The sequence below is a fragment of the Camelina sativa genome, chromosome 5 (genome assembly GCF_030686135.1).
Source record: "Camelina sativa cultivar CO46 ecotype springtype chromosome 5, ASM3068613v1".
In the NCBI taxonomy this organism is placed as follows: domain Eukaryota; kingdom Viridiplantae; phylum Streptophyta; class Magnoliopsida; order Brassicales; family Brassicaceae; genus Camelina; species Camelina sativa.
This window is the reverse complement of record NC_141884.1, coordinates 7,734,516-7,759,385: the sequence shown is the minus strand read 5'-3', so window position 1 is coordinate 7,759,385 and position 24,870 is coordinate 7,734,516. Positions and strand designations below refer to the sequence as shown.

Here is a 24,870-nt window from a genome sequence, read left to right as displayed (position 1 = left end):
TAACCCTATACATTTCATAAGATAATTTTTGTATATAGATAATAAATAATAAATCCATAAATCGTGGAGTATATAGATAATAAATAATAAATCCATAAATTGTGGAGCAAATATATCACGAAGATCACAACATAGTTATTTCAAATTATCACCTTTTTAATAAAAAAGAAATACACAACATAGTTTATATTATTTATATTATAATATAAAATATAGAGAAGTACACAACATAGTTTATATTATAGTGATTAAATTATATTATTTAATTTAAAATTATAATCGCGGAGATATTTCAAATGATCTCTTTTTAATAAAAAAGAAGTACACAACATAGTTTTTATGGACTTTATATTTTTAATAAATTATAAATGGTTACAAATAGGTTATAGATAGGTTATAGATTAATTCATATATTAATGGTTACACCTAAATATTGGGTGCAATCTTAATTGGAGATATTCCAAATTGATAATTGATATATTAATGGTAACAAATAAAATCATGGATCTTCCAAACTGTATTTTCAGAAGATTTTACTCCTATATCAAGTTGTTTCCAAAGATCTTTAAACACAATATTACAAATTTACGTTCCACAGATTTTACTGATAAACCATAACGTTCAATAAAATTTGGACCGTGCTAGAGCACAGATTGAATTTTGTTTTTATATTATAATTTTAAGACTTACATACTCAAGCATTAAATTTTTATATACTCTAGCACGAAAGCTGCTGGACACAATCTAGCACGGATTAATAATTTTATATACTCTAACACGGGTTAAAATTAACAATATAAGACTTACATAATATATTTACATTCCATGAATAATATTTACAATAAAAATTGTTTGCATGAGTTGCATCCAAATAATATTATAAACAATTACATATATAATATTTTAAAAATAATAAGATGTATTTCAACCCGTGCTGTAGCATAGGTCTAAATCTAGTTTGATATATTATATCAAGAGTATCATTATTTATGTATTTAAATCTTGGTTAATATATAAAACCATTTTTTTGAAATTATTGAGGTCTAGCTTCCGTCGTTTTATCTTTGATTAACGTCGATCTTCTTTTGTTTCCATCTTCGATTTCTAGCTTGAGAGACTCCATCACTTTCTTGAACTCATGGAATGTGATTTGTTCAATCTCACATTCTTCTGAGCTACCAGGCCATTGTAGACTAATTTGAATCTCTTTGAACTTGTTGAATGTCTCCTCGACTTGCTTCATAGGATCACCTCGAAGGTAATGGATTATAGTCTGAGAGATAAACGACAATATTTCACACAATAAGCAAAACTGAAAAATATATTGAAGTTAATTAGATATTATACTATATGTGACTTGCCTGGTAAAGAGGACGTCTTGCATCTGTAATGACTTCATCCTCTAGACACTTACATCTTTTAGCCTCATCCATGTTACCCTATTAAAAAAGTTATTTTATAGATGGTAAAAAAATCATGTATGTGAGAAATGTAAGTTATAGAGAGCATGCAAACCAAGTAGATCAACATCTCAACAAGCAACATCTCAATCTCATAAGCCTCATGACCTTTCCTTTCCTTTCTTGCTTTCTCTAGTGCTTTCTTTAATATCTCCACTCCTTTTGCTTCTTTTCCACTCATTTCCATCTTCACAATGTCTCTCTGGCAAGAGGGAGATGAAATAAGGTTTATATATGAACAACCCGAACAAAGAAAAAATGGTTTATATTATGAATTGTACCTGAAGCATCCCAAAGTCAGGATGTTCCTCGGAAAGTAATGCTTCAAACTCAATCTCAGCATTGGCAAGTGAAGAAGTATCAGCTCGATATGAGTGCAAATCAAGTAACCTCTGCAATGCTAATTTTCCTCCTCGAATAGCCCCCACTGAAACAGATCTTGAGAGACTTTTCTTATCTCTTGCTGAAGAAGCCTCCTTACCAAAGCTTTTCACCTTATCATCTCCTTTTTGTTCTCCAACGCTTTTACCAATCTTTTTTCTGCTAATATCTCGACCACTTTTATCATCTTTCTTTCTCCATAAACCACGATTTATGTAGTTCCAAGCGACGTATGCACCAGCAAGGATGAATACAGGTGCAACTGCTGCTCCATACTTGGTCTTCATGCTCAACTTGTTCTTGGACTGATTCACCATATACGTACCTAAATTATATATGTTTGTCTGATTCAGTGTGTTTTAGAATATATGTCAAATATTAAAAAATTTCCTCTGGAAAGTTGTTTTTATATACACAATGAAAATTTGATTGCAAGTGGAAGAGGAAAGCAATCAAGTTATTCTAATGTTAGTCTTGTATCATAGGTAAAGAAGTTATTATACTTTAACCGAGGAGACACGAACAACGAATCTAACGCCATATTGGAATTTCCAAATGTTTTAAACTATAGAAAAGAATAATATTTTCTGAGCCTAATATAATGAAAACTCACTAATTGATCTTCAAAATGTACTATACGCTTGATCAAAAGTCTCTAGAATATATCTTACAATTTCGAAATAGAAAGGATACCAAAACAGTGCCTATGTACGTACTTGCTTGTTTAAGCAAAATCTTTGATGCCTTTTTGTCAAACTGAAGTTACTTCTGTCTGGAGCAACAATTTGATGCTTTCCTTCACAAACCCTAAGTCTCTCAGATATACTATGCATGTAAAGAAACTAACAAAAACAAAAAATCAATTACCTAATAACACAAAATCAACCAGTGCAATAAAAATCCATTTTTGTTTTTACTCTTAGGAAAAATGGCTTCTACATTTCTTCTAGGCCATAGTCAGAAACTCACACTTCCTTTCTCTAATTTTTTCACCTCCACACACAAACCAGTTCTCAGATCTCAAACCCCTTATTTTGGTATTCCTTCCAATGTCGGTCAAAGCAGCCGTTTGTTCATCAGATCACCACCAATCACGATGGCCAAATCAGACAGCAAAACTGATAATAATCACGATGATAAAAAGCAATTAACGCCACTAAAAGTGGCGGCGGGAGCATCCCTAGCACTTGCTTGCGCCTTAAGTATCTTCGGCTTTAAGATAAAGAATGTGAGCTACTCTGCCGCCGCAGCTGCGCATCCAAGCGCCGCCGACATGATCATATCCGGGAAGCCGAGCTCAGCCGTATCCGCTGCTTCCGATATGAATCCTTTGCCAGCTAAGTTCGCATTGCGGTCTCTCTTTGAAGTGAGCTCAATGCTTGCTTCGGCCAAACCCATTCCTTCTCAAAGACCATTCAGTCTCCAAAAGCTCCCTTCTTTGCCTTCAAAAGAAGATATTGATTTCATTAAGGTACAATCTGCAAAACATATAAATATTCTATCCAATATTTTAGTGTCACGTCATGATCCTCTAAATTTCTACGACTAGGTAGGAGTTGTGTTGGACCAATACAAACGAATTATTCGGTTTTGTTTTCCTTATCATCCAAAAAATAATACTAAAATTTGAATATAATACTAGTTATTATTAGTTTTGCTTTTGGTATGACGCGTATTCAAGTTGTTTGCTGCCAAATCAAATCTCATAGGGTGCTGTTGTACCCATAGCTAGCATAAAATCAATTTAAATGGAAAAAGTTAAATGATATTAAAAAATGTGGGAAATATAGATGGAGGCGGTACGGAAGATGAAGGAAGGAAAATGTGAGGAGGCGGTGCAGCTCCTTCGTGACGCAAACTTTAGTTTTCTTTCTGATTGTGACAGCTGAAATTGGATATGAATTTTACCCCATTGACAGAGAAGAAGTGAGATTACCCTAAAACCTAACTCACAAATCCAAGTAAAAGTTATAACTTTTTAATTCCTTATACAGATTTTGTGCTATCCAGATCTGCAAGCAAACCGTTTTAGAAAGAAGAACTAAGTTTAAGGCCATATCGAATCCTCTGTTCTAGAAACAGAGAGGCTGAGTCTAGGTTTCAGAGAACAAATAACCATAGAAAAAAAAAAAAGAATCATGCTTTCGTCGACCCATTAACACAATGACTAATACCCAATAACTCAAAAAAAAAAAAAAAAAAAACCAAGAAAAGTAATGAGATTATGTGAGTGAACAGCGTACCGTCTTCGACCGGTGAAGTTTTGCCGGCGGATTCTGCGGCGGAGAAGATGGAGAGACCAAGTAGAAACATTAGAATGGAGACCGATCTCCAACCATTGTTGTTGTACAGCACCATCTCTCTCACTTTCTCTGTCAACAGTTGAAAGTGTTTCTGCGTGTTCTTTTTTGGTCAGTGAGCGGAAGCTGGGAAGTGTAGTGTCCTTTTAAACAAGATCCCTCCAGCTGTTCTTTTTGTTCCTTTATTTTTTTTTTTTACAATCGGAATAATTGTTTAATCCAACCCAAAGCCAAAGCCATTGAGATTTTGTAGGATATGTTAAAAAAAAGTTGATAGAGAAGTTTAGCCATTTTGGGACCCTCTTGACCACAAACCGCGTGGTGGTCGTGGTCATTGCTCTACACGACACCCGCTTACTTTGGTTCTCTCTTACTCATTTATCTACTACGGACCAATAAACCACTATTCGTTAAAAGAACAAGTGGAGGGGGATTATTGCAACATCTTTTATAGATCGAGGAAACGGATAACTTTTAGATATTGATTGAGGAATAAAGAAACACTCGATGTAATGATTAATGAGTGTTTCAAGAGGCAACAAAACTGAAGTACCCAAGTGCTAATATCGGTTATTATCATTAAACTAAAGAAGCTTAGGTAACTAAAACGCTGTCCACACTCGCACTTATTCTACAATAGTCCCTGTCAATCTAAAATGTTCAGCCAAACATCCCAAATGGAACATAAGCATATAATTTTGGAAGATGAACTCTTAATCTTTGTTTGGAGTTTTAGTATAGTGAGTTTCCTCTTGTATTCTTTTCAGCATTTTCCCTGACCCTAAGCATAAGGTAGCTGGCTCAAGGTTATCACCTACTTACTCAATATTACATTCCCATGTAAATTGCTCTAAAGTTCTCACCTTTTACTTGACAATGCATCAAACTTCATACCATACCATGACCCTACGACTTTCCATAACCCTATGACAATCATCAAGAATTACTAAAAATAACTTCACCAAAACAAAAGAGAGCGAGAACAACATCACTTGTGATTAGCAAAATAAGATTTGACAATATATGATGGTGTTTATCTTATTCAAATAGAACTACTGACATAATAACTTCATAACCCTGAGTGAGATCGTAAACAAAGAGCAGCACTTGTGAAAAAAACAAGCAAACTAAGTTTTGTGATGGCGTTAAAATCTTTCCACCATCATACAAACAACTACTTGGGTAATCGTATTTACCACATAAAAGTTAGTAGCCGCAACAGTTCTTTCATTCCTTGCTCCCATTTCTTCCCTGAAACAAAGAAACATCACTCATCATCATCACTTAAGTAACTAATCTATACAGAAGAACAGTAAGGAGAATTCATAAAAAAAAACACTTACTTTGGATCAGTAACACAATGCAGCTACCAAGAAGATTTCTTAATTCCCATCAAAGCACCTTTAGATGCTAATCCACGGAAAACGATTCGAGAAACCCTAAACAGCTCAGTCACAGAACGAGACCGACCTGTAAACACACAACGGTTTCTGATTCGCGCAAAGGCACTGTTCCTTGGCAATTTCGATAGCTTATAACGATTCTTGTCTCTCATTTCGCTTGGAAGATCCGGATCTTTGCAAAACGCCTTGTATAGCTTTCTCCTCAGTTCGAGTCTAGCAGCTAGCAATCTACGTCTGTGATCCGCACTGTTTCGCTTCACTCCTTGCTCCGTTCCGCTGTGCTTCGGTCCCGATTTCATAAGCGTCGTCGTGAAGAGTCTACCTTGGATTTGACCGAGATTGTTCGGATGGTTAACCACTGATCGGCATAACAGCCCCGAAGATGCGAAATGCGATTGGGAGAAAGATCGTTGGCAATAGGAAGATACGTTGAGTAGGACTCCTCGGAGATTCGCCATTTGATTCAGGAGATTTGTGGGGGAAACGCCGCGGCGGAAATGGTTTAGGGTTCTCTCAGTGAAGATGAAGAAGAAAAGCAAATTCAGATTCTTCTGACGACGATGACTTTTTGGGCCTATTTTTAATTCTATTCGGCCCACTAAAATCCCGTAATAATATCTACATTATTCTACTTTAATAAGCCTTTCTATATAGTGTTTCAGACATGGATGATACTTTTTATAACCATTGTGGAAGCTTCAACTTGTATTTTGATTATTAATACATATATTGGATTTGGGGATCTAATCTATACTATTAATTGGGGAGTACACTTAGGGTTAAAAAAACAATAAAACCAATATGCCATATAATGCCCCTACGAAATAAAAAAAGAAAGAACAAAGAAAAAAATATTTGAGGGCAAAGAGGTAATATAATTAAATAGAAACACGCGGATCTTTAAATAACCCGGTTTTCCCTTATTCGGATCTTGAATTGTAACTTTCATTTCCAAACATAGGCGCCCGCCGATATCTGTAATCAAAATCAAATTCAAAAAATAATTTTGGAAATGAATAATTTGATTAACATAATAAATTCTACATTTCAACCCCGAAAATCTTCCCTGCCATACAATACGGTTTTTAGAAACTAATCACAATTAAAATCGTTTAAACATCAATTATTAAATTAAAATCCCAAATCAAGAATATTAAAAACCCGAATCTTAATCATTTCCAAAACTAAAAAAATCAGATTTTGTGTACCTATTTAAAAAAAAGTATCAACATAAACTACGCTAGATTAGGAAAGAATCTCATAATCAAATCCTATATATACCATAAAAGGTGGAGCGAGTAACAGAGAACTTATTTCATCATTCAATTTTAGAAAGAAAAAAAAATATCAAAAACTGGAACAATGGGTATATTACCTAACATGTATTCAAAAATATTTTAGATTTCCAAATACACATAAATAATTCTGCAAATTTAAGGTGACAATAAATTTTGAATCTTATTCATTACAGATTTAGGCAAGTTTTAAATATATTGTAGCTAAATTAGAGTAACATTTTAAAATTGTATCAACTAAAATATTCATATCCTCTAAATTTTAGCAACTAACACTGATTTAATAGTTAGATATTATGTAAAAAAAATATACTACCATATCTCATCTTCATCATCGAATAAGCATATTCTAGAATTATACCATTTCACCAAACTACCTCCATTAGTTCTATAAATACAGACATCTACTCAAGAACAAACACAACACTTCACAAAAAAAAAAAACTCGATTTCAAAGTAAGTAAGTTTATTTCTCTTTATTCTCAAGCATTGTTTATCAATATATTAAACTAATTATGTCACTATTGTCAATATATGAAACAGGATGAAGAAGAAAAAGATTTTATTGGTCCAAGTATTAAACGGTGCTCCTCAAATATCTAATACAAGGAGGCCTACAACATTTCATCACAACTCTCAAACCCGAAATTCACAAGGAGTTCTACCAATATCAATAATTATATTCCACATAGTGCAGTTTTTCACATTTCTTCTCAAGAAATTAGAAGCTTACTTGGATCACGCCGAGGACCATATAAGACTCATCCAATAACTCTGATCTTTACTCCTGCAAGTAATGAGTTTTTAAAGGTGAGACCTTTTTTTCCATTTGTTTGCACTATAACGACGAACTGTACAACCATTTCTATAAGGGCTTATTTTATTACAGTACAAATAGATTCATACTCTTTCCCTAGACAAGATAAAGCACCAAATATTTTTTCATGTTCATTGAGAGGAGAACCAATAGAGTCAAATTGATCACAGAGATATTTGATTGCAACCACATATGTAGCCATAGTCTTGCTTTAACTTATTTGTTTTACTCTTTACTAATCCAAAAACAATGTTGTGAAGAAAAATAAATCAGATGTTTATAATTTGTGTTGGTTGTTTGGCAACAAGAACATCATTTAGTTTACTATCAGAAAGAACAATACGTTAATCTATTGGATTGATTATAATAGATGCATTGTTTTGACCCCAAATAAAAAGAGATGCCTTAGAGGGAAGGAGATTACCATTTTTTGCATGTTTAGAGTTAATAAATCAAGAGAAATATCCTAAAATAGCACTAAATCAAGTTTTATGGACAATTGTAGCACACTTCATAAATTTCTAAAAATAACACTATTTAACACATTATTATATTTAAAATTAATTTTTAGAATTTGTTTTTTTATGTGTTGGTATGAGATTCTGAGAATCTGGAAATTAACAAAGACCACGGGTTAGATGAACAAAGAGTTAATGGTGAAAAACAACTAGTTGTACCAAAGATCTCTTTTTGAATATAATTTAACATTACATTCAAAAAAAAAAAAAAAAAAAACAACTTCATTTCCTCTCTATACTTGAGGCAAGTTTGAAACAAACTTTTGGAAATTCAGCTTCAAAATCAAAATTACCTCACCCCAAGAAATTAGCAGGACAGACTTCATCAACCAAAGCGATCAAATCATTTAAACTTTTTTGCACCTTCTTCAAATCGGATCTGGCTAAAAACTATAAAAAGTGATAAAATTAGAATTATATATCTCTTATATCTTAATCAAAACATTCACACAACGGAGACAAAGCATCGATTCAAAAATTCGATCTCACCAAAGGTTATAGAAGGTAGCGACGACAACAACGCAAGACCAAGTGTCTCCGGAAGTCGAACTATCCCTCACGTTCTCATATGCAAACACGCTCCCATGGTGGTAATCGTACTCGGAAAGATTCCATGGTAAGCGTGAAACTCGGTTTCTTCGTGGGTCACAGGAGAATAAAAAGAAGACGAAGGGAGAGAATCAGGAAGAGACATGCATGTCTTGAATCAAATCGATGAGATTCAGAAGAAATACAGAAGAAGGAAGAGGAAAAGAGACTAAGGAAGAGATAAATGTCTCTGATTTTTTTAATAGAAAAACAATGTCTCTGTTTTATTTTTTTTGTTTTCTTTTTTAAATAACGTTATTATGATTTTTTGTCCCTTTTAATACTCAACATTGTCATTTTTCCTTTTTTTTAAGTCATTTGGTTTCTTCATAATAATCTTCACCCCGTAATTTAGAATTTGGAAATTTATAATAACTTGTGTATAGATTAATAACTATAAATTAACATAATAGACTTAAAATAAATTAATACTTACAATCATATATGTAACATGATTTTTTTTTCAAATTATATAGCCTAAGTGCCTAACAATGTTCAAAATAACAATTAAAGGCATTAAAATTAAAGTGTGTTCCATTATAGATGAACCATACATAAAATAACAAGAATAAAGAATTCAATTAATTTTGTAATATTTTATTATATCATATAATATATAAATATACTATAATTTATCTTTGTGTTTTTACAAAACGCAGGACTTCAGTAATTTTTGCTTCCATCCCATCCTGTTTCCAATCGGGAATAAAAGTTTGTCTTATATCGAAAATGTCCTATATCAAGAATCTCCCATATTGGGAATGTGTTGTTTTAACTATATTCAATTCTCAAAACCTATCGAGGTGTATTTGTGCAGCTTGATATATTAGGTCATCCCATTCAAGAAGTTTAATTTTTTTGATGATTTTTATCTGATTTAATAGTATACGAGTTTAATAAAAGTCTAACGGTTACTAATTTGGTTCAAGTTTGATCCGTATATAACTGGATTAAAATTTTGTAGTGAAATCATAATTATTTCAAATATTCACAAATTTACTAAAACCAAACCAATTTAAATAATTATATTAAATTATTTACAAACATAATCCCGCACGTATGTGCGGGTCCGCACCTAGTCCCCCTTTTAAAGAGAAGTACACAACTTAAGTTTTGTAGACTTTATAAAAAATATAAATGGTTACAAATGCATACTAATAGGTTATATATCGGATATACTTAACCCTATACATTTCATAAGATAATTTTTGTATATAGATAATAAATAATAAATCCATAAATCGTGGAGTATATAGATAATAAATAATAAATCCATAAATTGTGGAGCAAATATATCACGAAGATCACAACATAGTTATTTCAAATTATCACCTTTTTAATAAAAAAGAAATACACAACATAGTTTATATTATTTATATTATAATATAAAATATAGAGAAGTACACAACATAGTTTATATTATAGTGATTAAATTATATTATTTAATTTAAAATTATAATCGCGGAGATATTTCAAATGATCTCTTTTTAATAAAAAAGAAGTACACAACATAGTTTTTATGGACTTTATATTTTTAATAAATTATAAATGGTTACAAATAGGTTATAGATAGGTTATAGATTAATTCATATATTAATGGTTACACCTAAATATTGGGTGCAATCTTAATTGGAGATATTCCAAATTGATAATTGATATATTAATGGTAACAAATAAAATCATGGATCTTCCAAACTGTATTTTCAGAAGATTTTACTCCTATATCAAGTTGTTTCCAAAGATCTTTAAACACAATATTACAAATTTACGTTCCACAGATTTTACTGATAAACCATAACGTTCAATAAAATTTGGACCGTGCTAGAGCACAGATTGAATTTTGTTTTTATATTATAATTTTAAGACTTACATACTCAAGCATTAAATTTTTATATACTCTAGCACGAAAGCTGCTGGACACAATCTAGCACGGATTAATAATTTTATATACTCTAACACGGGTTAAAATTAACAATATAAGACTTACATAATATATTTACATTCCATGAATAATATTTACAATAAAAATTGTTTGCATGAGTTGCATCCAAATAATATTATAAACAATTACATATATAATATTTTAAAAATAATAAGATGTATTTCAACCCGTGCTGTAGCATAGGTCTAAATCTAGTTTGATATATTATATCAAGAGTATCATTATTTATGTATTTAAATCTTGGTTAATATATAAAACCATTTTTTTGAAATTATTGAGGTCTAGCTTCCGTCGTTTTATCTTTGATTAACGTCGATCTTCTTTTGTTTCCATCTTCGATTTCTAGCTTGAGAGACTCCATCACTTTCTTGAACTCATGGAATGTGATTTGTTCAATCTCACATTCTTCTGAGCTACCAGGCCATTGTAGACTAATTTGAATCTCTTTGAACTTGTTGAATGTCTCCTCGACTTGCTTCATAGGATCACCTCGAAGGTAATGGATTATAGTCTGAGAGATAAACGACAATATTTCACACAATAAGCAAAACTGAAAAATATATTGAATTTAATTAGATATTATACTATATGTGACTTGCCTGGTAAAGAGGACGTCTTGCATCTGTAATGACTTCATCCTCTAGACACTTACATCTTTTAGCCTCATCCATGTTACCCTATTAAAAAAGTTATTTTATAGATGGTAAAAAAATCATGTATGTGAGAAATGTAAGTTATAGAGAGCATGCAAACCAAGTAGATCAACATCTCAACAAGCAACATCTCAATCTCATAAGCCTCATGACCTTTCCTTTCCTTTCTTGCTTTCTCTAGTGCTTTCTTTAATATCTCCACTCCTTTTGCTTCTTTTCCACTCATTTCCATCTTCACAATGTCTCTCTGGCAAGAGGGAGATGAAATAAGGTTTATATATGAACAACCCGAACAAAGAAAAAATGGTTTATATTATGAATTGTACCTGAAGCATCCCAAAGTCAGGATGTTCCTCGGAAAGTAATGCTTCAAACTCAATCTCAGCATTGGCAAGTGAAGAAGTATCAGCTCGATATGAGTGCAAATCAAGTAACCTCTGCAATGCTAATTTTCCTCCTCGAATAGCCCCCACTGAAACAGATCTTGAGAGACTTTTCTTATCTCTTGCTGAAGAAGCCTCCTTACCAAAGCTTTTCACCTTATCATCTCCTTTTTGTTCTCCAACGCTTTTACCAATCTTTTTTCTGCTAATATCTCGACCACTTTTATCATCTTTCTTTCTCCATAAACCACGATTTATGTAGTTCCAAGCGACGTATGCACCAGCAAGGATGAATACAGGTGCAACTGCTGCTCCATACTTGGTCTTCATGCTCAACTTGTTCTTGGACTGATTCACCATATACGTACCTAAATTATATATGTTTGTCTGATTCAGTGTGTTTTAGAATATATGTCAAATATTAAAAAATTTCCTCTGGAAAGTTGTTTTTATATACACAATGAAAATTTGATTGCAAGTGGAAGAGGAAAGCAATCAAGTTATTCTAATGTTAGTCTTGTATCATAGGTAAAGAAGTTATTATACTTTAACCGAGGAGACACGAACAACGAATCTAACGCCATATTGGAATTTCCAAATGTTTTAAACTATAGAAAAGAATAATATTTTCTGAGCCTAATATAATGAAAACTCACTAATTGATCTTCAAAATGTACTATACGCTTGATCAAAAGTCTCTAGAATATATCTTACAATTTCGAAATAGAAAGGATACCAAAACAGTGCCTATGTACGTACTTGCTTGTTTAAGCAAAATCTTTGATGCCTTTTTGTCAAACTGAAGTTACTTCTGTCTGGAGCAACAATTTGATGCTTTCCTTCACAAACCCTAAGTCTCTCAGATATACTATGCATGTAAAGAAACTAACAAAAACAAAAAATCAATTACCTAATAACACAAAATCAACCAGTGCAATAAAAATCCATTTTTGTTTTTACTCTTAGGAAAAATGGCTTCTACATTTCTTCTAGGCCATAGTCAGAAACTCACACTTCCTTTCTCTAATTTTTTCACCTCCACACACAAACCAGTTCTCAGATCTCAAACCCCTTATTTTGGTATTCCTTCCAATGTCGGTCAAAGCAGCCGTTTGTTCATCAGATCACCACCAATCACGATGGCCAAATCAGACAGCAAAACTGATAATAATCACGATGATAAAAAGCAATTAACGCCACTAAAAGTGGCGGCGGGAGCATCCCTAGCACTTGCTTGCGCCTTAAGTATCTTCGGCTTTAAGATAAAGAATGTGAGCTACTCTGCCGCCGCAGCTGCGCATCCAAGCGCCGCCGACATGATCATATCCGGGAAGCCGAGCTCAGCCGTATCCGCTGCTTCCGATATGAATCCTTTGCCAGCTAAGTTCGCATTGCGGTCTCTCTTTGAAGTGAGCTCAATGCTTGCTTCGGCCAAACCCATTCCTTCTCAAAGACCATTCAGTCTCCAAAAGCTCCCTTCTTTGCCTTCAAAAGAAGATATTGATTTCATTAAGGTACAATCTGCAAAACATATAAATATTCTATCCAATATTTTAGTGTCACGTCATGATCCTCTAAATTTCTACGACTAGGTAGGAGTTGTGTTGGACCAATACAAACGAATTATTCGGTTTTGTTTTCCTTATCATCCAAAAAATAATACTAAAATTTGAATATAATACTAGTTATTATTAGTTTTGCTTTTGGTATGACGCGTATTCAAGTTGTTTGCTGCCAAATCAAATCTCATAGGGTGCTGTTGTACCCATAGCTAGCATAAAATCAATTTAAATGGAAAAAGTTAAATGATATTAAAAAATGTGGGAAATATAGATGGAGGCGGTACGGAAGATGAAGGAAGGAAAATGTGAGGAGGCGGTGCAGCTCCTTCGTGACGCAAACTTTAGTTTTCTTTCTGATTGTGACAGCTGAAATTGGATATGAATTTTACCCCATTGACAGAGAAGAAGTGAGATTACCCTAAAACCTAACTCACAAATCCAAGTAAAAGTTATAACTTTTTAATTCCTTATACAGATTTTGTGCTATCCAGATCTGCAAGCAAACCGTTTTAGAAAGAAGAACTAAGTTTAAGGCCATATCGAATCCTCTGTTCTAGAAACAGAGAGGCTGAGTCTAGGTTTCAGAGAACAAATAACCATAGAAAAAAAAAAAAGAATCATGCTTTCGTCGACCCATTAACACAATGACTAATACCCAATAACTCAAAAAAAAAAAAAAAAAAAACCAAGAAAAGTAATGAGATTATGTGAGTGAACAGCGTACCGTCTTCGACCGGTGAAGTTTTGCCGGCGGATTCTGCGGCGGAGAAGATGGAGAGACCAAGTAGAAACATTAGAATGGAGACCGATCTCCAACCATTGTTGTTGTACAGCACCATCTCTCTCACTTTCTCTGTCAACAGTTGAAAGTGTTTCTGCGTGTTCTTTTTTGGTCAGTGAGCGGAAGCTGGGAAGTGTAGTGTCCTTTTAAACAAGATCCCTCCAGCTGTTCTTTTTGTTCCTTTATTTTTTTTTTTTACAATCGGAATAATTGTTTAATCCAACCCAAAGCCAAAGCCATTGAGATTTTGTAGGATATGTTAAAAAAAAGTTGATAGAGAAGTTTAGCCATTTTGGGACCCTCTTGACCACAAACCGCGTGGTGGTCGTGGTCATTGCTCTACACGACACCCGCTTACTTTGGTTCTCTCTTACTCATTTATCTACTACGGACCAATAAACCACTATTCGTTAAAAGAACAAGTGGAGGGGGATTATTGCAACATCTTTTATAGATCGAGGAAACGGATAACTTTTAGATATTGATTGAGGAATAAAGAAACACTCGATGTAATGATTAATGAGTGTTTCAAGAGGCAACAAAACTGAAGTACCCAAGTGCTAATATCGGTTATTATCATTAAACTAAAGAAGCTTAGGTAACTAAAACGCTGTCCACACTCGCACTTATTCTACAATAGTCCCTGTCAATCTAAAATGTTCAGCCAAACATCCCAAATGGAACATAAGCATATAATTTTGGAAGATGAACTCTTAATCTTTGTTTGGAGTTTTAGTATAGTGAGTTTCCTCTTGTATTCTTTTCAGCATTTTCCCTGACCCTAAGCATAAGGTAGCTGGCTCAAGGTTATCACCTACTTACTCAATATTACATTCCCATGTAAATTGCTCTAAAGTTCTCACCTTTTACTTGACAATGCATCAAACTTCATACCATACCATGACCCTACGACTTTCCATAACCCTATGACAATCATCAAGAATTACTAAAAATAACTTCACCAAAACAAAAGAGAGCGAGAACAACATCACTTGTGATTAGCAAAATAAGATTTGACAATATATGATGGTGTTTATCTTATTCAAATAGAACTACTGACATAATAACTTCATAACCCTGAGTGAGATCGTAAACAAAGAGCAGCACTTGTGAAAAAAACAAGCAAACTAAGTTTTGTGATGGCGTTAAAATCTTTCCACCATCATACAAACAACTACTTGGGTAATCGTATTTACCACATAAAAGTTAGTAGCCGCAACAGTTCTTTCATTCCTTGCTCCCATTTCTTCCCTGAAACAAAGAAACATCACTCATCATCATCACTTAAGTAACTAATCTATACAGAAGAACAGTAAGGAGAATTCATAAAAAAAAACACTTACTTTGGATCAGTAACACAATGCAGCTACCAAGAAGATTTCTTAATTCCCATCAAAGCACCTTTAGATGCTAATCCACGGAAAACGATTCGAGAAACCCTAAACAGCTCAGTCACAGAACGAGACCGACCTGTAAACACACAACGGTTTCTGATTCGCGCAAAGGCACTGTTCCTTGGCAATTTCGATAGCTTATAACGATTCTTGTCTCTCATTTCGCTTGGAAGATCCGGATCTTTGCAAAACGCCTTGTATAGCTTTCTCCTCAGTTCGAGTCTAGCAGCTAGCAATCTACGTCTGTGATCCGCACTGTTTCGCTTCACTCCTTGCTCCGTTCCGCTGTGCTTCGGTCCCGATTTCATAAGCGTCGTCGTGAAGAGTCTACCTTGGATTTGACCGAGATTGTTCGGATGGTTAACCACTGATCGGCATAACAGCCCCGAAGATGCGAAATGCGATTGGGAGAAAGATCGTTGGCAATAGGAAGATACGTTGAGTAGGACTCCTCGGAGATTCGCCATTTGATTCAGGAGATTTGTGGGGGAAACGCCGCGGCGGAAATGGTTTAGGGTTCTCTCAGTGAAGATGAAGAAGAAAAGCAAATTCAGATTCTTCTGACGACGATGACTTTTTGGGCCTATTTTTAATTCTATTCGGCCCACTAAAATCCCGTAATAATATCTACATTATTCTACTTTAATAAGCCTTTCTATATAGTGTTTCAGACATGGATGATACTTTTTATAACCATTGTGGAAGCTTCAACTTGTATTTTGATTATTAATACATATATTGGATTTGGGGATCTAATCTATACTATTAATTGGGGAGTACACTTAGGGTTAAAAAAACAATAAAACCAATATGCCATATAATGCCCCTACGAAATAAAAAAAGAAAGAACAAAGAAAAAAATATTTGAGGGCAAAGAGGTAATATAATTAAATAGAAACACGCGGATCTTTAAATAACCCGGTTTTCCCTTATTCGGATCTTGAATTGTAACTTTCATTTCCAAACATAGGCGCCCGCCGATATCTGTAATCAAAATCAAATTCAAAAAATAATTTTGGAAATGAATAATTTGATTAACATAATAAATTCTACATTTCAACCCCGAAAATCTTCCCTGCCATACAATACGGTTTTTAGAAACTAATCACAATTAAAATCGTTTAAACATCAATTATTAAATTAAAATCCCAAATCAAGAATATTAAAAACCCGAATCTTAATCATTTCCAAAACTAAAAAAATCAGATTTTGTGTACCTATTTAAAAAAAAGTATCAACATAAACTACGCTAGATTAGGAAAGAATCTCATAATCAAATCCTATATATACCATAAAAGGTGGAGCGAGTAACAGAGAACTTATTTCATCATTCAATTTTAGAAAGAAAAAAAAATATCAAAAACTGGAACAATGGGTATATTACCTAACATGTATTCAAAAATATTTTAGATTTCCAAATACACATAAATAATTCTGCAAATTTAAGGTGACAATAAATTTTGAATCTTATTCATTACAGATTTAGGCAAGTTTTAAATATATTGTAGCTAAATTAGAGTAACATTTTAAAATTGTATCAACTAAAATATTCATATCCTCTAAATTTTAGCAACTAACACTGATTTAATAGTTAGATATTATGTAAAAAAAATATACTACCATATCTCATCTTCATCATCGAATAAGCATATTCTAGAATTATACCATTTCACCAAACTACCTCCATTAGTTCTATAAATACAGACATCTACTCAAGAACAAACACAACACTTCACAAAAAAAAAAAACTCGATTTCAAAGTAAGTAAGTTTATTTCTCTTTATTCTCAAGCATTGTTTATCAATATATTAAACTAATTATGTCACTATTGTCAATATATGAAACAGGATGAAGAAGAAAAAGATTTTATTGGTCCAAGTATTAAACGGTGCTCCTCAAATATCTAATACAAGGAGGCCTACAACATTTCATCACAACTCTCAAACCCGAAATTCACAAGGAGTTCTACCAATATCAATAATTATATTCCACATAGTGCAGTTTTTCACATTTCTTCTCAAGAAATTAGAAGCTTACTTGGATCACGCCGAGGACCATATAAGACTCATCCAATAACTCTGATCTTTACTCCTGCAAGTAATGAGTTTTTAAAGGTGAGACCTTTTTTTCCATTTGTTTGCACTATAACGACGAACTGTACAACCATTTCTATAAGGGCTTATTTTATTACAGTACAAATAGATTCATACTCTTTCCCTAGACAAGATAAAGCACCAAATATTTTTTCATGTTCATTGAGAGGAGAACCAATAGAGTCAAATTGATCACAGAGATATTTGATTGCAACCACATATGTAGCCATAGTCTTGCTTTAACTTATTTGTTTTACTCTTTACTAATCCAAAAACAATGTTGTGAAGAAAAATAAATCAGATGTTTATAATTTGTGTTGGTTGTTTGGCAACAAGAACATCATTTAGTTTACTATCAGAAAGAACAATACGTTAATCTATTGGATTGATTATAATAGATGCATTGTTTTGACCCCAAATAAAAAGAGATGCCTTAGAGGGAAGGAGATTACCATTTTTTGCATGTTTAGAGTTAATAAATCAAGAGAAATATCCTAAAATAGCACTAAATCAAGTTTTATGGACAATTGTAGCACACTTCATAAATTTCTAAAAATAACACTATTTAACACATTATTATATTTAAAATTAATTTTTAGAATTTGTTTTTTTATGTGTTGGTATGAGATTCTGAGAATCTGGAAATTAACAAAGACCACGGGTTAGATGAACAAAGAGTTAATGGTGAAAAACAACTAGTTGTACCAAAGATCTCTTTTTGAATATAATTTAACATTACATTCAAAAAAAAAAAAAAAAAAAACAACTTCATTTCCTCTCTATACTTGAGGCAAGTTTGAAACAAACTTTTGGAAATTCAGCTTCAAAATCAAAATTACCTCACCCCAAGAAATTAGCAGGACAGACTTCATCAACCAAAGCGATCAAATCATTTAAACTTTTTTGCACCTTCTTCAAATCGGATCTGGCTAAAAACTATAAAAAGTGATAAAATTAGAATTATATATCTCTTATATCTTAATCAAAACATTCACACAACGGAGACAAAGCATCGATTCAAAAATTCGATCTCACCAAAGGTTATAGAAGGTAGCGACGACAACAACGCAAGACCAAGTGTCTCCGGAAGTCGAACTATCCCTCACGTTCTCATATGCAAACACGCTCCCATGGTGGTAATCGTACTCGGAAAGATTCCATGGTAAGCGTGAAACTCGGTTTCTTCGTGGGTCACAGGAGAATAAAAAGAAGACGAAGGGAGAGAATCAGGAAGAGACATGCATGTCTTGAATCAAATCGATGAGATTCAGAAGAAATACAGAAGAAGGAAGAGGAAAAGAGACTAAGGAAGAGATAAATGTCTCTGATTTTTTTAATAGAAAAACAATGTCTCTGTTTTATTTTTTTTGTTTTCTTTTTTAAATAACGTTATTATGATTTTTTGTCCCTTTTAATACTCAACATTGTCATTTTTCCTTTTTTTTAAGTCATTTGGTTTCTTCATAATAATCTTCACCCCGTAATTTAGAATTTGGAAATTTATAATAACTTGTGTATAGATTAATAACTATAAATTAACATAATAGACTTAAAATAAATTAATACTTACAATCATATATGTAACATGATTTTTTTTTCAAATTATATAGCCTAAGTGCCTAACAATGTTCAAAATAACAATTAAAGGTATTAAAATTAAAGTGTGTTCCATTATAGATGAACCATACATAAAATAACAAGAATAAAGAATTCAATTAATTTTGTAATATTTTATTATATCATATAATATATAAATATACTATAATTTATCTTTGTGTTTTTACAAAACGCAGGACTTCAGTAATTTTTGCTTCCATCCCATCCTGTTTCCAATCGGGAATAAAAGTTTGTCTTATATCGAAAATGTCCTATATCAAGAATCTCCCATATTGGGAATGTGTTGTTTTAACTATATTCAATTCTCAAAACCTATCGAGGTGTATTTGTGCAGCTTGATATATTAGGTCATCCCATTCAAGAAGTTTAATTTTTTTGATGATTTTTATCTGATTTAATAGTATACGAGTTTAATAAAAGTCTAACGGTTACTAATTTGGTTCAAGTTTGATCCGTATATAACTGGATTAAAATTTTGTAGTGAAATCATAATTATTTCAAATATTCACAAATTTACTAAAACCAAACCAATTTAAATAATTATATTAAATTATTTACAAACATAATCCCGCACGTATGTGCGGGTCCGCACCTAGTCCCCCTTTTAAAGAGAAGTACACAACTTAAGTTTTGTAGACTTTATAAAAAATATAAATGGTTACAAATGCATACTAATAGGTTATATATCGGATATACTTAACCCTATACATTTCATAAGATAATTTTTGTATATAGATAATAAATAATAAATCCATAAATCGTGGAGTATATAGATAATAAATAATAAATCCATAAATTGTGGAGCAAATATATCACGAAGATCACAACATAGTTATTTCAAATTATCACCTTTTTAATAAAAAAGAAATACACAACATAGTTTATATTATTTATATTATAATATAAAATATAAAGAAGTACACAACATAGTTTATATTATAGTGATTAAATTATATTATTTAATTTAAAATTATAATCGCGGAGATATTTCAAATGATCTCTTTTTAATAAAAAAGAAGTACACAACATAGTTTTTATGGACTTTATATTTTTAATAAATTATAAATGGTTACAAATAGGTTATAGATAGGTTATAGATTAATTCATATATTAATGGTTACACCTAAATATTGGGTGCAATCTTAATTGGAGATATTCCAAATTGATAATTGATATATTAATGGTAACAAATAAAATCATGGATCTTCCAAACTGTATTTTCAGAAGATTTTACTCCTATATCAAGTTGTTTCCAAAGATCTTTAAACACAATATTACAAATTTACGTTCCACAGATTTTACTGATAAACCATAACGTTCAATAAAATTTGGACCGTGCTAGAGCACAGATTGAATTTTGTTTTTATATTATAATTTTAAGACTTACATACTCAAGCATTAAATTTTTATATACTCTAGCACGAAAGCTGCTGGACACAATCTAGCACGGATTAATAATTTTATATACTCTAACACGGGTTAAAATTAACAATATAAGACTTACATAATATATTTACATTCCATGAATAATATTTACAATAAAAATTGTTTGCATGAGTTGCATCCAAATAATATTATAAACAATTACATATATAATATTTTAAAAATAATAAGATGTATTTCAACCCGTGCTGTAGCATAGGTCTAAATCTAGTTTGATATATTATATCAAGAGTATCATTATTTATGTATTTAAATCTTGGTTAATATATAAAACCATTTTTTTGAAATTATTGAGGTCTAGCTTCCGTCGTTTTATCTTTGATTAACGTCGATCTTCTTTTGTTTCCATCTTCGATTTCTAGCTTGAGAGACTCCATCACTTTCTTGAACTCATGGAATGTGATTTGTTCAATCTCACATTCTTCTGAGCTACCAGGCCATTGTAGACTAATTTGAATCTCTTTGAACTTGTTGAATGTCTCCTCGACTTGCTTCATAGGATCACCTCGAAGGTAATGGATTATAGTCTGAGAGATAAACGACAATATTTCACACAATAAGCAAAACTGAAAAATATATTGAATTTAATTAGATATTATACTATATGTGACTTGCCTGGTAAAGAGGACGTCTTGCATCTGTAATGACTTCATCCTCTAGACACTTACATCTTTTAGCCTCATCCATGTTACCCTATTAAAAAAGTTATTTTATAGATGGTAAAAAAATCATGTATGTGAGAAATGTAAGTTATAGAGAGCATGCAAACCAAGTAGATCAACATCTCAACAAGCAACATCTCAATCTCATAAGCCTCATGACCTTTCCTTTCCTTTCTTGCTTTCTCTAGTGCTTTCTTTAATATCTCCACTCCTTTTGCTTCTTTTCCACTCATTTCCATCTTCACAATGTCTCTCTGGCAAGAGGGAGATGAAATAAGGTTTATATATGAACAACCCGAACAAAGAAAAAATGGTTTATATTATGAATTGTACCTGAAGCATCCCAAAGTCAGGATGTTCCTCGGAAAGTAATGCTTCAAACTCAATCTCAGCATTGGCAAGTGAAGAAGTATCAGCTCGATATGAGTGCAAATCAAGTAACCTCTGCAATGCTAATTTTCCTCCTCGAATAGCCCCCACTGAAACAGATCTTGAGAGACTTTTCTTATCTCTTGCTGAAGAAGCCTCCTTACCAAAGCTTTTCACCTTATCATCTCCTTTTTGTTCTCCAACGCTTTTACCAATCTTTTTTCTGCTAATATCTCGACCACTTTTATCATCTTTCTTTCTCCATAAACCACGATTTATGTAGTTCCAAGCGACGTATGCACCAGCAAGGATGAATACAGGTGCAACTGCTGCTCCATACTTGGTCTTCATGCTCAACTTGTTCTTGGACTGATTCACCATATACGTACCTAAATTATATATGTTTGTCTGATTCAGTGTGTTTTAGAATATATGTCAAATATTAAAAAATTTCCTCTGGAAAGTTGTTTTTATATACACAATGAAAATTTGATTGCAAGTGGAAGAGGAAAGCAATCAAGTTATTCTAATGTTAGTCTTGTATCATAGGTAAAGAAGTTATTATACTTTAACCGAGGAGACACGAACAACGAATCTAACGCCATATTGGAATTTCCAAATGTTTTAAACTATAGAAAAGAATAATATTTTCTGAGCCTAATATAATGAAAACTCACTAATTGATCTTCAAAATGTACTATACGCTTGATCAAAAGTCTCTAGAATATATCTTACAATTTCGAAATAGAAAGGATACCAAAACAGTGCCTATGTACGTACTTGCTTGTTTAAGCAAAATCTTTGATGCCTTTTTGTCAAACTGAAGTTACTTCTGTCTGGAGCAACAATTTGATGCTTTCCTTCACAAACCCTAAGTCTCTCAGATATACTATGCATGTAAAGAAACTAACAAAAACAAAAAATCAATTACCTAATAACACAAAATCAACCAGTGCAATAAAAATCCATTTTTGTTTTTACTCTTAGGAAAAATGGCTTCTACATTTCTTCTAGGCCATAGTCAGAAACTCACACTTCCTTTCTCTAATTTTTTCACCTCCACACACAAACCAGTTCTCAGATCTCAAACCCCTTATTTTGGTATTCCTTCCAATGTCGGTCAAAGCAGCCGTTTGTTCATCAGATCACCACCAATCACGATGGCCAAATCAGACAGCAAAACTGATAATAATCACGATGATAAAAAGCAATTAACGCCACTAAAAGTGGCGGCGGGAGCATCCCTAGCACTTGCTTGCGCCTTAAGTATCTTCGGCTTTAAGATAAAGAATGTGAGCTACTCTGCCGCCGCAGCTGCGCATCCAAGCGCCGCCGACATGATCATATCCGGGAAGCCGAGCTCAGCCGTATCCGCTGCTTCCGATATGAATCCTTTGCCAGCTAAGTTCGCATTGCGGTCTCTCTTTGAAGTGAGCTCAATGCTTGCTTCGGCCAAACCCATTCCTTCTCAAAGACCATTCAGTCTCCAAAAGCTCCCTTCTTTGCCTTCAAAAGAAGATATTGATTTCATTAAGGTACAATCTGCAAAACATATAAATATTCTATCCAATATTTTAGTGTCACGTCATGATCCTCTAAATTTCTACGACTAGGTAGGAGTTGTGTTGGACCAATACAAACGAATTATTCGGTTTTGTTTTCCTTATCATCCAAAAAATAATACTAAAATTTGAATATAATACTAGTTATTATTAGTTTTGCTTTTGGTATGACGCGTATTCAAGTTGTTTGCTGCCAAATCAAATCTCATAGGGTGCTGTTGTACCCATAGCTAGCATAAAATCAATTTAAATGGAAAAAGTTAAATGATATTAAAAAATGTGGGAAATATAGATGGAGGCGGTACGGAAGATGAAGGAAGGAAAATGTGAGGAGGCGGTGCAGCTCCTTCGTGACGCAAACATGCGATACAAAAACGAGCCTGAGGCCGACTTCAACGTGCAGATGGCTCTTGTTGAGATTTTAATATTGCTGGTATTTTTCTATTATTATTTTTCTGTTGTCAATAGTATAATCTTTTATGCCTGCAACGTACTGTTCTAAAATGCAATCTCAAGTTTCAAAAACACTGTTGTTCATGATTTAATGGTTTAGTGTATTTGGACGATATTCCAGGAAAGGTATCAAGAAGCTGCTGAGTATAGTTGTCTAAATGACGACAATGCCCAGATTTCTGATGTACGAATCCCTCTTTATAAGGTTTGTGAACATTTTTATATTACTTTAACAAAATAAAAATAAATAAATAAGATCTTTAATTATAATTATTATTCTTGTACAAAAGTAAAATCCTATACTATATACTTGTTAATGTCGGTACAGGCAATTATATACACGATGCTAGACAAAGACACGGAAGCCAAGCAGTGTTGGAAAGAGTTCAGAAAATCTATTGGTGAAGGATTTGACCCTTTCAGCTTCGAAGAATGATTATTTCACTAGAATTTTATTGGGTAAACATAATTACTAATCTATGAAAACATTTTACCACCAGCGGCTAGTGAGTGGCGAATAATTTTTTTAAATGTTCCAGTGGTAGATAAACTTCATTAATTCTGACGCATATCATCAGATTGTTGCACTCGGTCACGCTGAATTTGATTTAATGCAAAATATCTCAAGAACATTTTACGAACGTAATTGGGCAATGTAATTTTAAAGGAGAGCTAGAGATAACTCTTTAATAAAATTGTTTGAAAGCGGTAAGATAACCAACAATTTCGTGGACTGGTCAGTTTTGTTGGCGTTATTAATTAGCACAGTTATTATATATGCTCGACTTCTAAAAAAATGGTCGTAAATATAAAGTTCGCCTATGATTCCGAATATTTATCTTGCATGGTTATGCTTCTCAAATATTGGGTGGACAATTTTCAGTTATGTTTTACTAGTTTTATGAAAACTAAAGTTTATATATATAGCTCAATAATATATACATAAAAGACTAGTGTCATTAAACAAAAAAAGTTACCGACATTTTATAATTGAAAATGAATCACAAAGTTTGGGCTTGATTCGGTGATTCCTTGGTATTGGTGAGTATTCATCCACCACATGAATCATCATTCTGCTATCAAAAGTTAGCTTTTAAAGATCATGTTCGTATAAGATCCATTGTAGTATATAAAGGGCTACATACATAGCTCAATCTTTATGGACATTTAATATAGTAACATTTAATAAAAATG

The 24,870-nt window shown here is 32.7% G+C and overlaps 6 protein-coding genes, 2 long non-coding RNA genes and 2 pseudogenes across 12 annotated transcripts; 3 read left to right on the top strand and 7 right to left on the bottom strand.

The window, feature by feature from the left end:
• Nucleotides 1-803: 803 nt before the first annotated feature.
• LOC147943365 (uncharacterized) lies at nucleotides 804-2,305 on the bottom strand. The gene is made up of 4 exons (XM_087513320.1): nucleotides 1,742-2,305; nucleotides 1,516-1,662; nucleotides 1,362-1,439; nucleotides 804-1,273 (listed from the first exon to the last, which is right to left on the bottom strand). The coding sequence occupies exons 1-4, from the start codon at nucleotides 2,156-2,158 to the stop codon at nucleotides 1,034-1,036; spliced, it is 882 nt and encodes a 293-aa protein (XP_087369446.1). The 5' UTR covers nucleotides 2,159-2,305; the 3' UTR covers nucleotides 804-1,033.
• Nucleotides 2,306-2,457: 152 nt separating this feature from the next.
• Nucleotides 2,458-4,367, bottom strand: LOC147943363 (uncharacterized). Of its 2 annotated transcripts, none has more exons than XR_015598498.1 (2): nucleotides 4,085-4,362; nucleotides 2,458-3,319 (listed from the first exon to the last, which is right to left on the bottom strand). It is a non-coding gene; the product is annotated as an uncharacterized LOC147943363 (long non-coding RNA). The 2 variants fall into 2 exon arrangements; XR_015598497.1 differs by having other exon boundaries at nucleotides 2,731-3,283; nucleotides 4,085-4,367.
• Nucleotides 2,770-4,057, top strand: LOC147943364 (uncharacterized). Its single transcript, XM_087513321.1, has 2 exons — nucleotides 2,770-3,312; nucleotides 3,632-4,057. Exons 1-2 carry the CDS (start codon nucleotides 2,770-2,772, stop codon nucleotides 3,728-3,730), a joined length of 642 nt encoding a protein of 213 aa, XP_087369447.1. The 3' UTR covers nucleotides 3,731-4,057.
• Nucleotides 4,368-5,119: 752 nt separating the features above from the next.
• LOC147943362 (small ribosomal subunit protein uS14m pseudogene) lies at nucleotides 5,120-6,282 on the bottom strand (annotated as a pseudogene). The gene is made up of 2 exons (XR_015598496.1): nucleotides 5,485-6,282; nucleotides 5,120-5,392 (listed from the first exon to the last, which is right to left on the bottom strand). The product of XR_015598496.1 is annotated as a small ribosomal subunit protein uS14m pseudogene (transcript).
• Nucleotides 6,283-10,745: 4,463 nt separating this feature from the next.
• LOC147943361 (uncharacterized) lies at nucleotides 10,746-12,247 on the bottom strand. Its single transcript, XM_087513318.1, has 4 exons — nucleotides 11,684-12,247; nucleotides 11,458-11,604; nucleotides 11,304-11,381; nucleotides 10,746-11,215 (listed from the first exon to the last, which is right to left on the bottom strand). The coding sequence occupies exons 1-4, from the start codon at nucleotides 12,098-12,100 to the stop codon at nucleotides 10,976-10,978; spliced, it is 882 nt and encodes a 293-aa protein (XP_087369444.1). The 5' UTR covers nucleotides 12,101-12,247; the 3' UTR covers nucleotides 10,746-10,975.
• A 152-nt stretch (nucleotides 12,248-12,399) lies between these two features.
• Nucleotides 12,400-14,309, bottom strand: LOC147943359 (uncharacterized). 2 transcript variants are annotated; one of them, XR_015598495.1, is made up of 2 exons: nucleotides 14,027-14,304; nucleotides 12,400-13,261 (listed from the first exon to the last, which is right to left on the bottom strand). It is a non-coding gene; the product is annotated as an uncharacterized LOC147943359 (long non-coding RNA). The 2 variants fall into 2 exon arrangements; XR_015598494.1 differs by having other exon boundaries at nucleotides 12,673-13,225; nucleotides 14,027-14,309.
• Nucleotides 12,712-13,790, top strand: LOC147943360 (uncharacterized). The gene is made up of 2 exons (XM_087513319.1): nucleotides 12,712-13,254; nucleotides 13,574-13,790. The coding sequence occupies exons 1-2, from the start codon at nucleotides 12,712-12,714 to the stop codon at nucleotides 13,670-13,672; spliced, it is 642 nt and encodes a 213-aa protein (XP_087369445.1). The 3' UTR covers nucleotides 13,673-13,790.
• A 752-nt stretch (nucleotides 14,310-15,061) lies between the features above and the next one.
• On the bottom strand, nucleotides 15,062-16,224 carry LOC147943358 (small ribosomal subunit protein uS14m pseudogene; annotated as a pseudogene). The gene is made up of 2 exons (XR_015598493.1): nucleotides 15,427-16,224; nucleotides 15,062-15,334 (listed from the first exon to the last, which is right to left on the bottom strand). The product of XR_015598493.1 is annotated as a small ribosomal subunit protein uS14m pseudogene (transcript).
• Nucleotides 16,225-20,687: 4,463 nt separating this feature from the next.
• On the bottom strand, nucleotides 20,688-22,189 carry LOC104786107 (uncharacterized). Its single transcript, XM_010511439.3, has 4 exons — nucleotides 21,626-22,189; nucleotides 21,400-21,546; nucleotides 21,246-21,323; nucleotides 20,688-21,157 (listed from the first exon to the last, which is right to left on the bottom strand). Exons 1-4 carry the CDS (start codon nucleotides 22,040-22,042, stop codon nucleotides 20,918-20,920), a joined length of 882 nt encoding a protein of 293 aa, XP_010509741.1. The 5' UTR covers nucleotides 22,043-22,189; the 3' UTR covers nucleotides 20,688-20,917.
• Nucleotides 22,190-22,330: 141 nt separating this feature from the next.
• Nucleotides 22,331-24,317, top strand: LOC104786106 (uncharacterized). Its single transcript, XM_010511438.3, has 4 exons — nucleotides 22,331-23,196; nucleotides 23,516-23,656; nucleotides 23,798-23,881; nucleotides 24,005-24,317. Exons 1-4 carry the CDS (start codon nucleotides 22,654-22,656, stop codon nucleotides 24,110-24,112), a joined length of 876 nt encoding a protein of 291 aa, XP_010509740.1. The 5' UTR covers nucleotides 22,331-22,653; the 3' UTR covers nucleotides 24,113-24,317.
• Nucleotides 24,318-24,870: the final 553 nt, after the last annotated feature.